This window comes from Pagrus major, chromosome 18 (assembly GCF_040436345.1).
Source record: "Pagrus major chromosome 18, Pma_NU_1.0".
NCBI classification, from domain to species: domain Eukaryota; kingdom Metazoa; phylum Chordata; class Actinopteri; order Spariformes; family Sparidae; genus Pagrus; species Pagrus major.
In genome coordinates this window covers 26,884,481-26,899,690 of record NC_133232.1, presented here as the reverse complement: position 1 = coordinate 26,899,690, position 15,210 = coordinate 26,884,481, and the positions used below count along the sequence as shown (strand labels likewise).

Below are 15,210 nucleotides of genomic sequence, written 5' to 3'. Positions count from 1 at the left end.
ACATTTCTATATTCCTTTCATTCTGAAGACGTATTAATAGCAGCTGCTCACTAAAATATGCCCTGTAATTACCACTCAACGGTCACGGTGGTAAGAAACTGGGTGTGTGTGCACATGTGTGAGCGAGAGAGCTAGGGAGAGAAATAGGAAGGAAGGAAGGGCGAGTAGAAAGATGGGCAGAGAGAGAGAAAGAGAGAGAGGGAGAGTCACTGTCAATGCACAATTATCTCACCTCACTGGTCTTTCTCGTTGGTCTGCTTCAGTTTGTAGGACCTGAGGAACGCTCCTGTGCACCGTCTCTCCTCCCTTCAGCGGTGATAAACGAGAGGTGTGACTAAAACAACCCCCATATACTGAAACCACGGACATTTGGTGAAAGAGAAAAGACACGAGAAGGCAAGAGTCAGACTGCTGCTGAGACTTTTGGGGATTATGGAAGAGTGGAGGCAGAATGACAGCGAAACATCCGTGAAAAGAAGCAGCCTACACAGAGAAAGAGGAGAATTTCTATCCAAGCTGAGGAACTAAACTTCAAGAGATGGACCTGCCTTAAAATTTGTGTTGAGAAACTGTGACGAGGATAATGAAAACAGACTGGAATATGAAAAAAGAAGGAAACAACCACCGCAGATGTCAAAAGAACAACAATTGGACAAAGCGGTGACATGATTCACAGCTGATTTCTTCTGTCATGGTCTCCAGTTTCTTTTGAAAGCAACACATTACATAAGACTGTGTGGGAATCCATCCCTGTTCAGCGGACTATATTATAGTACTTACGTGCACTCAATTGTTGTCATGCTTTTCTGTGTCTTCGGGAGTTGATACAGTTCAGTTCCTAGATGTCTCAGTCACGTAATCCAACAGACAGTCAGGCCTTGCTGCAGTCCATGCTGCAGAGACTAAAGCTCCAGCCGGGTAGGGAGGGCCAGGCATACCTGCACCCACCTGTTCCCAACACACCTGCTCCCACATGGGGGCAAGATGGAGAGAGAGGAGCCTCCAACCTCCAGAATGTAAACAACAGTCGTGTAAATGGCTTTGGATCTCATGGTGTCCCCTCAAATGAGTCGGGGATCTCTGCTGCGGACAGTAACTTTGCCCTCAAAGGTGTGGAAATACAACAATCAGGTCCTGGCGGTGAAGTGGACAGGGGTCTTATTTCCTCCCCCACCCAGAAAGACAACACTGATGGTGACATGGGTGAGAACAGGGTGGTGGGACAGTCCACACAGCCTGGGATCACCCCAACTGGTACAGAGCAGCTGTTTCCTGCTAAATCACTCAAGGATGCTGATATCACTTCCTTTGAGAGGTCTGATGGGGAGAGGGTGAGTTTTGGCAGCTCTGCAGTGACAACGCACAAAAATGCCGTAACAAGCGTGGGACAGAATCAGTACCAGAACCAGAGTTTTACACCTAAATCCTATGTGTGGTCTATGAAGACCTCAGAAGCAAATCTTGACACAGGAAGTCAAGAGAATAAAGTGTTTCATGTGGGGAATGGAGGATTTGGAGCTTCGGCACAAAGTAAAGACATGCAGATTGTCCCGGCAAACAGCAGCTTCAGAAGAAAACAGCGATCATCAGAGAATAAAACCAGAAGATGGACTCAGAAGATCAAGGAGAGGTGGAGGGACAGGCCGGGGAGTTTTGGCAAAAAGGAAAAAGAAGAACAGAGAGAAGAGCAGAAGAGTGAGCAAGGAAATAAAGTGAGTAGTGCATTTTGATTGATGATCTCTCTTGTTGTTGTTTGACACCTTGGCGTAAAACTGAAGCTCCATTACTTGACAGATTTCACCTCAAAACCAGCCGTCAACAGCAGAATCTCTTATCAACGCCGCCAACAAGGAGGAAGAAAGGACCCTCCCTTCACCAGACGGCAGCGATCTTGGTAAAACCTCCCTGACGCACACAGATGACGGCACCAGTGAAGGGTATACGAGGTAATCAACCAACAAATATGTCCTTAATATGTAAAGATGCACACAAGGCCGCGCTGAAGTCAGAACGAAACTGGCTCAAAGTACTCACAGCCAGGTTTTGTTGATTTATGGCTCAGCTCTAAAGCAACACGGGGAAGATATGTGAGGTATTTCTGAGATGTTTCCAACCACAGCTGTGACATTATTTTGATCTGATATTTGTTCCCTCTCTGGTCTGATGTGCCAAACACACCCCGCCACTGACAGCGTCTGTCATCAGACATCTTCACTTCATACTCTCACATTACGAAATCCTCATTAGGTTTTGATAGCATTCCTCATCAGTAAACATTATCAATGAGACCATTGATTGAAGAAGTTTCAGATGTTTTAATTAAGTGAAAGTAATACCATAATTTAAAAATACTGTATTACATGTAACTATCAGCTGTATACAGACTGGTCTGTGTTATATGATATGATATGATATGATACCGATTATTAGAAATCAGTGAGACTGAAAACTGATATTTGGGACCGATATTCATTTGCAGTAAAAATGAATTACAAAAATGAAGTACAATTTACTCAAGTACTGTTCCTAAGGACGATTTTGAGGTACTTGAGTATTTCCATTTTTTGCTACTTCATACTTCCTCTCCTCTACATTTATTTGATAAATTTAATTAGCAGTTACTTTGCAGATTTAGACTATTTAATTTTTTATGGGCTGTTAATTGGGACGTGTTACCGCTCAGATATTGTCGTGGGCGGGGCATTGTGTGAGAGGATGTTGCAAAGTAGCACACTTTTAAAATTAGTTTATTTTATCAGCAATCTGACAGAAGAATCACAGATACCGATAATCGGAAAAATGCTGAATTGATAATCGGCCAGGGCCAATAATCGGCGTACCTCTGCTTATAATGGATTTTCTTAACTCTGCAAAATAACTTGTAACTACAGCTGCCAAATAAATGTTGTGGAGTAAAAAGTACCATATTTCCCTCTGAGATGTTGTGTGCAGCAGGAGAATAATGTAGCATAAAATGGTTCAGTATCTGAGTAAATGTTCTTAGATGTACCACCCGTAAAAGAGAAAACACACAGACTGAGAGAATCACCTATGATGGTTGACGAGGCTCGATTTATATTCTTTCTTCTTTGTAGTCAACAAATCCCATTAAAAGACCAAAAGCAATGCTTTCAACTTCTACACCCTCTGAAGCAAAAAATAAATCATCACACAAATCAGATTACAACACAGGAAACCAAACCGAGTCAGCTGTAACACCTGAACACCACATACTGCGATTGAGAAAGCATAAGGACTAGTTTATAAGTGAGTAGAGAAGATGAATTAGATAGAAAGAAACAGAAAAATGGTTTAAAAATAGTAGAGGTAGCCCAAATGCAGACTTGACCACTAAAAACAGAGAAACCAAGCCTTAACGTGGACAGGATCACTGTGTATTGTCTAATAAAACATAGTGTTACAATAACATACAATACTTCAGACAACAACTGTTGGAAACCACTGTGCTGGTGAGTATTCAGTGTATGTGACTGACTCAAAATAACATAGTATCTGATATGTATTTTGGACAACGATAGAGCTCTATGGCACAGAGGAATAAGGTAAATCAGACAGCACTTGTTAGAAAGATCAATTCATCGTTTGTTTTGATCTTTTGTGATGACTTATCATCTGAATCATTGGGTAAAGCATCAAGGGCGTCCTAAGTTGCACAGCTAGTGAAATCCTCAGAGACGAATTTCTGATTTTGTTTAATACTTTGAACTGAGGGCCTGATTTTGGCGCTCAGGTGATCATATAAACACACTGCATTGAGTTTACAGAGTCTTTTCTCTTGTGGCAGGTCTGCTGGTGACTTTGAGTTCGGCCTGGGCTCCTTTAGCTTGCTGGATGAGATCGTCACGGGTCAAGAGTGGGCCAAGTTCCTCAACCCAAACCTCTCAGCCGCCTCAGCCATTCAGAGACCATCGGAAGAACCAAAAATCCCACCAAATCCTTATAACAGCAGCCAAACATCTGTGATTATGAACCACCAGGGAGGTGTGGACAAACAGTGGAGCTTCAGAGGCACTGAGGCGTCTCCAGTTACAAACTTCAGCAGGGCACAAATATCGCCTGATGCTTTCCAACCTGTCAGCATGGACGTTTCAGAGGGAAGACAACAGCAGGATGTTCACAGAGGGGCCGACCAATCAGAACCAATGGAGCATGGACACACCCAATCAGGTGTGCGGTCTGGAGACAATGGACCAGGACAACAACTTACACCTCCATCCTTCACACGGGTTAGAAATGATTTATAATGCATTTTAATAGAGATTCTCTGATGACTTTACTGTACCATCAACATGCTGGAAGCAATCACAAGCACTTTCCCTAAATCTTTGCTTTCTCTTGTATGTTGGTAACCTTGTTATCTGTTTGTGAATGCAGCCTGCAGATATTTTGAACAGCTCAGCGCTGAAGAGCAGAGGCCATCTCAACAGAAAGAGACAGCATCAGTCAGCTGAGAGGAGAGACGAGAGGCCTCAAACCGGCATAATAAGTGATGCAAAAGAGGCAAACAAAGGTCAGAACAGCTGTATACCTTACATAATCAGATACTAATCACATATTTCTTACTTTAGATACTTAATTTTCTTGTCTCCCGCCCCACAGAGGGGTCCAGATCGCCACTGAGCCTAACAAGCAGCCCTCTGATGGAGACGACAGGAGGCTCGCAACACGACAGCGTCATGCCTTTGTACACCCTCAAATCTCCTCCTCCACCTCTGTCTCCATCCTCTTTTAGTCCTTTTTCTCATGTTCCCAAGGGGGTCCTCAAACACTCCATATCCCAGGATTCACTGTCTTCAATGGAAGTAGTGACAAAAAGGGTAAGATTGAATGTGTCACACTGCCTCCTTGTGATAGAAAATGAAAAAATGCTCTCTACACAGTCGGTCTGTGTCACCAGTCCAGACCGACTTCTAAGCAGGTTTGAGTGTGTAGACAAAGCACGATTCTCCCACAATGCAGTTGTTGTGGTCAAACAGCCCCAGAAACATTTCAGAAAACAAAAAGTATTTGATGATTTTCTTCTTCTTCTTCTTAAAAGTAAGTAAATATGACATTTTATCAACATCTAACCTCTTCTTTCTCCGCCTTTTTCTGTTCGTCTTTCTTTTTTTTTTATTCCAATCATCTTTCTCTGGATCAGAGGCGAGTTGAGGAGAACCGGCGGGTCCATTTCTCAGAGGAGGTGATGACCATAGAGCCTCCAGAGATGGATGAGGTTGCTACAGATTCAGAGGAGGACTCAGCATCAGCAGCGGACGAGGACTCTTTGATAGATCAGGAGTTGGAGTCGGAGCGGGCGGTGATGGAAGATTTGGCGCCTGCACGCCGGCCCGTTCTCCCTGCCTGGATACGGGCTCTGAAGAGGAAGAACACGGGGAGGAAGCCCAGATAGTGACACTGCAAAAGAAGAGCACACAGATTTGTCTTTGAAAACCCTGAAACGTGTTAATTGCATCATTATCTCTCCTCTCTGGGATTCTCTCACACTTGTCTTGTGAAGGACGTGATTTTAAGACTTAAAAGACAACAAAATGCAGAATTAAGATGAGCGCATGTTCAGCAGAGCCACACAGAAAGTTTGCTGGATTTCTGTCTGGACTATGTATGCTCCACGTCCCTCTCCAGACCAGTCATGTTTTTATTTTGAAGCATCTGCAACAACAACCATCTACTCATCAGCAACGTCACTTTGCTTAGCAGCACTTCAGCAGCAGTTCTTGAAGGGAAAACTGTCATATTAGACTTCTCCAGCTGCAACAGAGGTTCAAACTGGTAACAAGTCGACCTTTTCCTCCCACGAGGACTGAGCTCTTTGAGCATCAACTGTCAGTTTTAATTGAAGAGATTTGTTCTGTTCGCCCTCTCCTCTTTGTCCATCCATCTTGGCTGGATTGCTGCCAATGTGTCATCAGCTGCATGAGAGTTTAGCCGATTTGATTACTGGAGTAAATATTCCTTCACCAGCTTTTACCGCTTTTATCAGAAATATTGTGTCTTCCTCCTACTTGGCTGTCTGGTCTGCTGTCTGTATCACTCTGTCTCTTGGTAATGGCCCCTGTCCGGCCATCCTGGAAATTAACCCCAGAGGAGGAAAGAGATACAAATTTAGAGCTGAAGCCGTGGCGGTTGCAGACCATCAGTGGTTTCTGTTCGTCTGCAGCTCTCCATTCAACTCTTGAAATGTTGAAAACACATTTTGAACCCATTTGTTTGCTGTAGAGGAGCGCCTGAGCACTGAGTTTATACTCCGAACGTCATCTAATAGGATGGTATACCCTATAGCTACATTGGCGCTTCCATGTGGGGACTAAACATTAAAGGAACAGTTCAACAGTTTGTGAAATATGCATATTCACTGTCTTTCTGTGAGCTGGATGACAAGACTAGTACCACTCGTGTATTTAATCTTCACTGTATCATTTTTACACTTTGGTTTTGTATCGATTAAACCAATGAGATATGTTTATGTTTAGTTTATGTTTTGTTTCCCCATTAGAAGCACATGGATGTGCCTCTAGTCGTCCTGGGGTCCCGCACATAAAAACACAATACAGTCATGTGATAAGAAATATTTATAAAATATTTATAATTCTAACTCAGAAAATCTTCCGGGCCCCAGCCCAAATTTAATCAGAACTCTGATCAACACATGAGACGAAGATTAAGTATTTCTGTGAAAAATAAATTAAGAATTTTTAGTCTCTTGTTTCATCAGTTCTGATTACTTTAAACGTAAATACTTGATCATCGATGTTTTGAGGTCATTTTAAACTAAATCACAAAATTGAAAATTAAAAACATTCATGTATTTAATGTCACTTCCCAAGAACACTGACTTTATGTATTTCAATGACATATATTATTATACAATTTCCATGTAATTCTACTTCCATCATGTTGAGTCGATGTGAATAACTTAAAAAACGTAATCTTCTTAAATCAAGTTAATGACTTTTTACAAGTATTCTACATAAAAGTTATCCACAAGTATTATTTTTATTATTTATGTATAATACTTGAGAAATTGCATTAATTTAAGCAGAATTTATTCATGTCGACTCAACATGATGGAAGTACTTCGCATTTAATGGTATACTTTATGTAGAACTTGTGTAATTTTATGTCTTTGAGATACATAAAATCAATGTCTTAAGCAAATATTTTTGAGTGTTAAACTAGACTGAAAAAAGTGAAAAAAGACTTTGCAGTACAATTATACATAGAGACAGAGAAAAGAAGACAAAAAACACGAAACAGATGTAATGTTTATATGGATGAAACTACAGCAAACAAACAAACCCAAGATATTGAGGATATAAAAATGCACTTATTAACTCATTATATGTTAATTAGTGCACTTCAGATCTGCTTGTGGGTGAATTTTGTTCCCTTTGGATAGGACCAGGCTAGCAGTTTCCCTCTTTTCCCAGTCTTTGTAGGACCGGCCATAAGCAGTAAAGTAGATTCATATTCACAGCTCAGATACGAGAGCGAGTGGTATCCTTCTTCTCTTCTATCATAAAGTTACCATCCTAACTTCTTGATATCCTGAAAAACACCCAAATTTCAATATTACAACCCTTGTAAATTGATGCAATGAATGTGAAAACAGCCTTCTAGTGTCAGACTCTCCACATACATCATTTTACACAGCGAAGCTCAAACATTCAACTGTAGGAACAAGAAGGAAAATATTTTTGACTGGAGGGGGACTTTAGAAACACACATCCTCCAGCCTCATTATCCCAATCACATATATTTATTATTCTTAATGAGGATCATCTGAATAAATGATATTATCTGTCTTTTATGTCTCACAGTGGCACACACATCCAGTCTTGCTTTGCCTTCAAATGCTGTCCAGAAAACTTGGAAAAAACTACAAAGTGACCAGCACGAGATAGAGTACTTTAGAGTCATTTCCCTTACATGCATTATATGGATTCGTGTGATTATATTAGTACATCAAACTTGGCGGCTAACTGCTGTCAGTTCCTCTGTGGCCTCCCTTCGCAGCTATCTTCTCTCATAAATCACTGTCAGAGCCATTAAGAGGCTCTTTAGCTCATCTATTAGTGCCGAGGTCACAGTTTTGATGAGACGGAGGGGGGGACGGAGAGAGGAGCGGGGATACTAAAATGTGAACTGTACAGTATGTGTGTGACAGAGAGAATTACATAAATGTCTGACATGAAAATGTGGGAGGAAACCTGAGAAATAAGCAGATCATTTTGGATTCTGTTTGGACTGACGAGAATAAAGAAGAGGACCCACATTAGTCCATTAGTCTGCACTGTGCGCCATTACCCAGAAGTAGACTAATAATGGCCCATTTGTAAACCTCAAACCACACGCACATTTCCCCCACACTGCTGCCCCCCTCTCATAACACACACACACACACACACTTACACGTCAGTATTAACCCTGTCTTTACACAGCTCGACAACTCTTCTGTGCTTTTATTTGTGAAGGACAAGAAAGAGAAATACTCCAAAATTTATTACGCAAACAACTTTATTTTTTCGTACTGAACATGTTTTTCAAATTCTGGTTTGTTCGAGCGAAGCTAACTGGAAATGAGAGGGGGATTTTTGTTCAGCTTTAATATTTTGGCTGACAAACAGAAGGTTGCATTTTTATTGGCGTCAAGACGACGCAAAATGTCTCGTAAAATGAAACTGCTGACAATAAAATAAACATTTTCACTGCTTGACGTTTCCCTCTGATTTTAATGAGTGTAGCTTTAATTACGCTTCATCTAAATGGTGACGAGTTAAATCTTTTTTTAGGGGGAGTATGCAGGAGGCTCCAGTGTGCCAGTTGTTGTTATTTCCTTTCCTTCGACACCCACTTCTAGTTGCAAAATCGTTGTCCTCCTTCTCCCTAATTTCATAGGCTTGTCAAACTAAAACTAACAGCAGGATCTTGAGAAGCTGAAGAGGAATAATCAATATCTTGCAGGGCAATAAAGGAAAGAGAGAGACAGAGGGATGTCCACTTCTTCAGATGGTGTCCGGTCACATAGTTTGGTCGGTGGTGTCGAGGGACAGGGCTCCGGAGTCGTACGAGCTCTTCATACCTGGTTTCAGTGAAAACTGGCTGCCTGGGCTCTGAGCAACAGATGCTGCTATCTGAGCCTCCGACACCTGGATGGACAAAACAATGAAAATATGTTCATTTAGACTCAATTTTCTGGGTCAAAGTCAGGCTGCTGTCTATAAATGCATGCAACTGTATTATAAAAAAATAAAAAAAAACTCATCACCTCCTCAAACTTCTTGGCTTTGTACTGGTCTGCCCCTTTCAAGAAGTTCAGTAAGATAATGTCGCAGAGAACCGCACCCTGCCGACACAGACAGAAAAAGTGTGATGAAAGCTGACAGCGAGAAGAAAAAAACCCCCCCCACATTTTTTAATCATCTTCAGCCAGAGCAGAAATTCCTACCAGTCCGACAGAGGTGAAGGCAGCCACCAAGTTGATCAGTGTTGGGATTGTGTCAAACTTTCCTGCCTGGAAGAGCGAGACGGGCAGAGATGTAGTCAGTGTAGGTGACATTATGTCATTTTAACGTTTTGTGACATTTCAGAGAGAAATATGAATTTTTATTGGGGAGGTCTGTTGTATAAGCCCGATGGCTTTTCGACCTCTCCTGACACATCTCTTATCTTTTAAATATCTGATTTTATTTAATCTGTGTGTGCAAATAAAATGAAATAAACATTTAAATTAAATTAAATAACACTGTACATCTGTGACAATCCCCTAAGTTGCTGCTGGAAACAATTTGTATGATTCTAACACTTTTAAAGACACATTTAGACACATGTTCATTGAACAGTGTTGCAATAAATGTCAAGTAAGAGGTCTAAAAATGTGTTTTAAAAGTACACAAACACACACATGCAGGCGCACTCACATTTCCAGTGACCATAACATCGAAGCGGATTGCGAATGCTTTGTGAAGTGTCCGAAATTCAGTCCCATTCTCTGTCTTGAAATATTTGGCAAATCTGCATTCAAAGACAGATAAAAAAAAAAAAAAAGGTTTGAGAAGCAATACAAAGGATGAGGACACATCGAGAGGATGAATCAGACTCACTACCTGAAGTTGTAGCCTTTGGAGACGGCGTTCTTTTCAAACGGTTTGTCGAGTCGTGTGAAAGAGTACTCAGGTACGCAGTCCTCAACGTTCCAGTCCAGGTTACACTTCCACTGGATGTTTATTCCTATTTCTCCGCCCTGAAAGAGAGGGACGAAGAAAAGATAGACCCTTGTCATTTTGTGCACTATTGTACGCCATTTTGTTTGAATAAAAAAGTTACAGAAGTAAGAAAATAAACAACTCGAAGCTAACAAGCCCTGTATGTTTTGTTCTGTCGCTTACGGGACAACAGGTTCACATGGGACAATATTTCTTTTAAAAAGACGTATTGGCGCAATTAAAGGTGCGATATGTAAGAATTGGCCACCTCTCAAATTCGTACTCCAAACAAATAGAGGAACCGCTCACTGTTGCTCACTGTAGCTGTTGTTACATCAGTAAGACGTGCAGCTAGTGGTCCGTACTGGGAGCTCTGAGTGGTATTATAAAAAGGGCTAGCTGGTTAGCATGCAGAGGAGGATAAATAAACATTATTGGTTCAAACTAGCTAATAAGCTACCGTAGCTTCCTATAATTTAGACTCTTCAGCTCTCTGTCCCCTAAAAGATCAGTACTGTCAAGGCAGCGTGCTGCTGGTCATCAGCACAAATTTGCCAAGTCGATCTGAATTTTTCTTTTTCATAGTCCAATATTCTCTTACTGCCATCGAGCTTATCTTTCATGACAGAGCAACCCTTCTCCTTTCCCGCTGCATGTCAACAAAACTGTGTAGTTTCTTGTGCAGCTACAACATTTAAACCTTGAGCATGAAGGGTGCAGGGGATTTTAGAAAGAAGAGGAAGGAGAAGACAGAGGACAGATCACCTTGTCCGCCAGGTCCTGCACGTTCTGCCCGGTGTAGTTCAGCACGTCCCCCACACGAAAGATGGGGCAGAAGGGGTTGTTCTTCGGGTGGTAGGTGCATCTCTTGATCTCTGCCGAAGTCATTGACTTGGGAAAGTTCCCTCTGAGAGAGAGTGAGTTCATGTTTTTCGATAAAAAAATTTTTTTATGAAGGTTACGTTTTCAACTCCTTAAATCAGAGAGAGAGTGTGTGTGTGTGTGTGTGTGTGTGTGTGTGTGTGTGTGTGTGTGTGTGTGTGTGTGTGTGTGTGTGTGCCTGTGTGTGACCTACCTGGTGACACTGAAGAGCGGAAAACGAATACTGTTTTTGATGAAGATGGTGAAGTTGTTCACATCCAGCATCGGTTCGCTAGGGAGGATGTTGACAGGGAAGAAGGGGTGAGGATGACAATTGAGGCTTCCAGTGTTTGATTATTTGATCTGGTGCACAGGCATACCTATGTTTGTGTGTGTGTGTGTGTGTGTGTGTGTGTGTGTGTAAATCTTACATCGTTACAGCATCGTTCTCAGCTGGACACCATCCCTCAATCTCACACTGACCCTTGGTGTCATTCGAGGCGTCGAGGCAAACACCTGTTATTACGCCTGGTGTGTGAGACAGAAGGTGAGGAGAGTGAGCGGCCTGTTTGTTCATCTCTGAAATGTTCCAACAGTCAAAAGTAACTCTGTGTGTTTACCCAGCAGCTCTTGTATCTGACTTTAAAGATAAAACAACCAATGCAAACTGAAGCAAAGTTGGTTGTGCCTTAGCTGTTCCTGCTTTTCGGATTAGGCCCTGTCCACACGTACACTGGTATTCCTTAAAACAGAGCTTTTTCTATGCGTTTTGGCCTTTCGTACACATGTAAACAGTTTTTAAGCTGAAAATTGACCTTCTGGGAAACTCCATCCAGGGAGAAGATATCCATTTGCAGTGGAAGGTCGGAAACAGAGATTTCTCTTCTCTTCCTGATTAGGCCCTATCATTGTTTGTGGTATCACTGGCAAATGTGAACTCAGAGTATGTGTGATGATATAGGAATATTACAGTTTGTACATTGATGTGAAAGATGTTGTATCGTTTATATTTAGAAAGACACTAATGGATATTGATAATACAATGATGGAAAAGACAAACAAAAGCAGCGGCTGAATTTTCAGGGAGGATTCTGTGGAGAGCGGTCACGTTTCCCTCCCTCATTCATAACGTTTTCTGTAAAGAAGCAACCAACCACGGGGCATACGATCTGCTGCCTGTTTACAACTCTAGCGTATGCCCAGTGTACGGGAATGGCCATCTGGACGAACACCGTTTTTGCTTGAAATATACCAGTGTACATGTGGACTAGACTCAGCGTAACAAGAAACTTCCACCAGGGATGATGGAGTTTTTCTTGTGCATCAGGATATTAATAACAAGCGCACTTGAAAATAGTTTGCTAAGTAAGTTACAGTAGACTCACCGTTGGCAAGGATGGTGCCATAATGCTCGTGGCAGTCTTCATCTCTGAAACAACTGAACCTCCTACCAGTCTGAAACACACACACATAAACTCAAATGTGAGCGTGTACAGGAACTTGAAGAAGCATTTCACAGCTGGAACGATGGTTCTTGCATTAGACTGGGCTGTAGTGACACAAAGCTGGTCAAAACACCGGACAGGCACCGGTCCTTTTCAGCATAAATGTTCACGATCTTTCCTCACCTGCCTCGAATAATTGTGTGCTTCCCTTCAGTTTTTCCATATAAGTAATATCAGGCACACAAATGAAATACAATACAATAAATATAGTTATTTACATTAATGAAATGTTTTCAAAGAAGCTTTTTAAAGATGGTCCTGAGTCTAAAGGATGGATCGAAGGGCTTGCAGGTGGCTCTGACTGCAAAATCCCAGTTACACTTGGCCATGAACGCAGATATAGAAACTATCAGGAGAACGCTGCCTTAGAATGTGAGAGCAGACCAAGAACTCAGTAATACAGCTCAGAGCAAGCCCATGAAATGTAATCGGTGTAACAGTAAGATCCAGTGAAGCTGATGTTAACCGGTGATTTCAGTGTGTCTCCTCACCTCTGCACATCTGCCTTGGAACTGATTTTCGGTGATGATGAGTTTGGTCATGATGCAGAACACGCCAGCACCCTGAAACACAGCAGAGTGTAATGTATGTTGATGTGATGCTACATAATGTTCAAAATGTGCATTTCACAATGAAAGAAGATAGTAATCTGAAAGCAGTGGTTGCACCAAAGGTCAAAGGTCAAACTTATTAACCGTGTGTTCACAGGGTCACACACCTGCTGGGGGAAGACGTAGTCGGCCACATCCATCACCCTGTTGTGATGGTAACCGAAGCCTTTTACTTTGGTCATTACCGAGGACTCGATGCCGGTGTCGATTGTCTGATAAGCTTTCTCGTGGATGAAGACCCACCTGCAGGAGGAAAGGACACAGCAGAAAAGATTTAACAGAAGTTCAAGAGTTGAAGTGGAGGAGACTCCACTATGTATTTTTTCTAAATTTGGGGGTGTACTGTACCTTTAAAATATACTTTCATATAAAAATAACAAAAAAAAAAAAATTCAGTTTCACTGTTACACAGACGGTTGTTCAACATCACTTTCTGCTGTCCTTAATGTATTTCCAGATCCCGGAAAGACTTTTTTTTAAACTATCTGGATGAGAAAATATTTAGTTTGTTGCGCCCAAGAAAAAAAAAAAAAGTATTTTAGCCACTTTCCCAAGTTGTAACTGTATTTCAGATCCAGGAGGCTGGAAGTTACATGTCCTTGTTCGTTTGGTACAGACCTTTCAGTAAAATCTTAAAGCATCATTTTGTTTGGAAATATAAAATAATGGAAAGTCGAAAATGTTTGGTTCACATTATTATTGCAGACTAGCATCTTTGTTTGGATTAGAAAACAGAAAAAAGTTCATCCAGATGGTTAAGAAAATATTTAAGTATATTGGAAATGCTTTTGGCTCTGCAGTAAGTGTTAGTAATAGTAAACAACCATCTGGATTTTTCAAGGATGTCAGTTTCATGTTTTTTAAATTGGACCGGTTTTAAATTGGATGCTGGACAGGAGAGTCACCACGGTGCCTAAAGACAAAGACAGAAAACTATCCATTAAAAATGTAGTTGCATTGTAAACAAGTCCAAACTAAATCTGACTCTACCTGCAGATTTTCTCCACTTAAAAAAGAAATCCCAATTGGATTGTGACTGGAGACCTTTGTCACATTTTACCCCTTTGCTCTAGCTTTTGTGCAGGTATTTAAGTAACTAAATACATTTACTCAGGTTGTGTACAATATTGAGATATTTGTACTTGTACTGAGGAGATTTCATATCTTCAGTTCTACGCCACATTTATTTAACAGCTATAGTTTCTAGTTATATTCTTAAAGATTCAACTTTTGAAATAAAAAGCAAATCCAATTCATGCATCATCAGTAATCCTCATAAAACTAAACACTGACAAGATTCATTCTTCTGAGTACTTTGATAACATTCAGCTGATGATACTTCCTGTCTTTTACTTAAGTACAATTCTGAATGCATTTTACAGTATTTTTGCACCATTGTATTTATACTCTTACTTCAGTCAAGGATCTAGTTTTGGACAGTTTAATAAAGGTGACGTTAAGTGTGTGAGGCGCAGTGTTTGGTTTCACTTCACTTTTCTTTTGTCTTAAATTAAAGAGATACATAGAGACATATTCTATCAATAACCACTTGGTGTCTGGCCATTTGGAAATTGAAGACAGTTTCACAAAACAGTTTCATCTGAAAGTCGTCCCAGGGGAAACGTTTCTGAAAATCCACGCTGCTGTTGAGTTTTGATGATGATATTTCAAAGCGTTTAGCCCCATAAATTAAATTCCAACCACTTCCGTTGTGTTTGTGTGGCTGCAGAAAGCTCAGTAGAGGATGTCATTAGAGGTGAATGAAAACATTTGGGGAAAATCAATGGTTTCACAAGAGAAGACGACAGATAATCAGAAATCCCAATCACCCCACAGAACATGCAAACATGAAATTCAAACATGAGCCACTGACCCGACAAAATATGTGATGATGAGCAGCTGTACGATCCGGTTGATGATGCCCACTGACCAGCTCTTGACCACCACAGACTTGGTCGTCTCGTAGGTGAAGAAATCGGTGATGCAGCCCCACGCCCAGGAGCCCAT

General features: G+C 41.2%; 2 protein-coding genes across 2 annotated transcripts in view; one reads left to right on the top strand and one right to left on the bottom strand.

Moving 5' to 3' along the window:
• LOC141013284 (uncharacterized) overlaps positions 1–8,734 on the top strand; it is a 10,332-nt gene extending 1,598 nt beyond the window's left edge. Inside the window, exons 2-7 of the mRNA XM_073486949.1 lie at positions 264–1,712; positions 1,795–1,946; positions 3,806–4,247; positions 4,396–4,531; positions 4,621–4,838; positions 5,162–8,734. Coding sequence (XP_073343050.1) covers positions 843–1,712; positions 1,795–1,946; positions 3,806–4,247; positions 4,396–4,531; positions 4,621–4,838; positions 5,162–5,413 — 2,070 coding nt within the window. The 5' untranslated portion in view covers positions 264–842 and the 3' untranslated portion in view covers positions 5,414–8,734. The remainder of the gene's footprint in view (positions 1–263; positions 1,713–1,794; positions 1,947–3,805; positions 4,248–4,395; positions 4,532–4,620; positions 4,839–5,161) is intronic.
• p2rx3a (purinergic receptor P2X, ligand-gated ion channel, 3a) lies at positions 8,735–15,210 on the bottom strand. The gene is made up of 12 exons (XM_073486951.1): positions 15,077–15,210; positions 13,311–13,446; positions 13,084–13,155; positions 12,473–12,542; positions 11,519–11,615; positions 11,302–11,379; positions 10,992–11,133; positions 10,128–10,264; positions 9,942–10,035; positions 9,470–9,535; positions 9,290–9,367; positions 8,735–9,170 (listed from the first exon to the last, which is right to left on the bottom strand). Exons 1-12 carry the CDS (start codon positions 15,208–15,210, stop codon positions 9,042–9,044), a joined length of 1,233 nt encoding a protein of 410 aa, XP_073343052.1. The 3' UTR covers positions 8,735–9,041.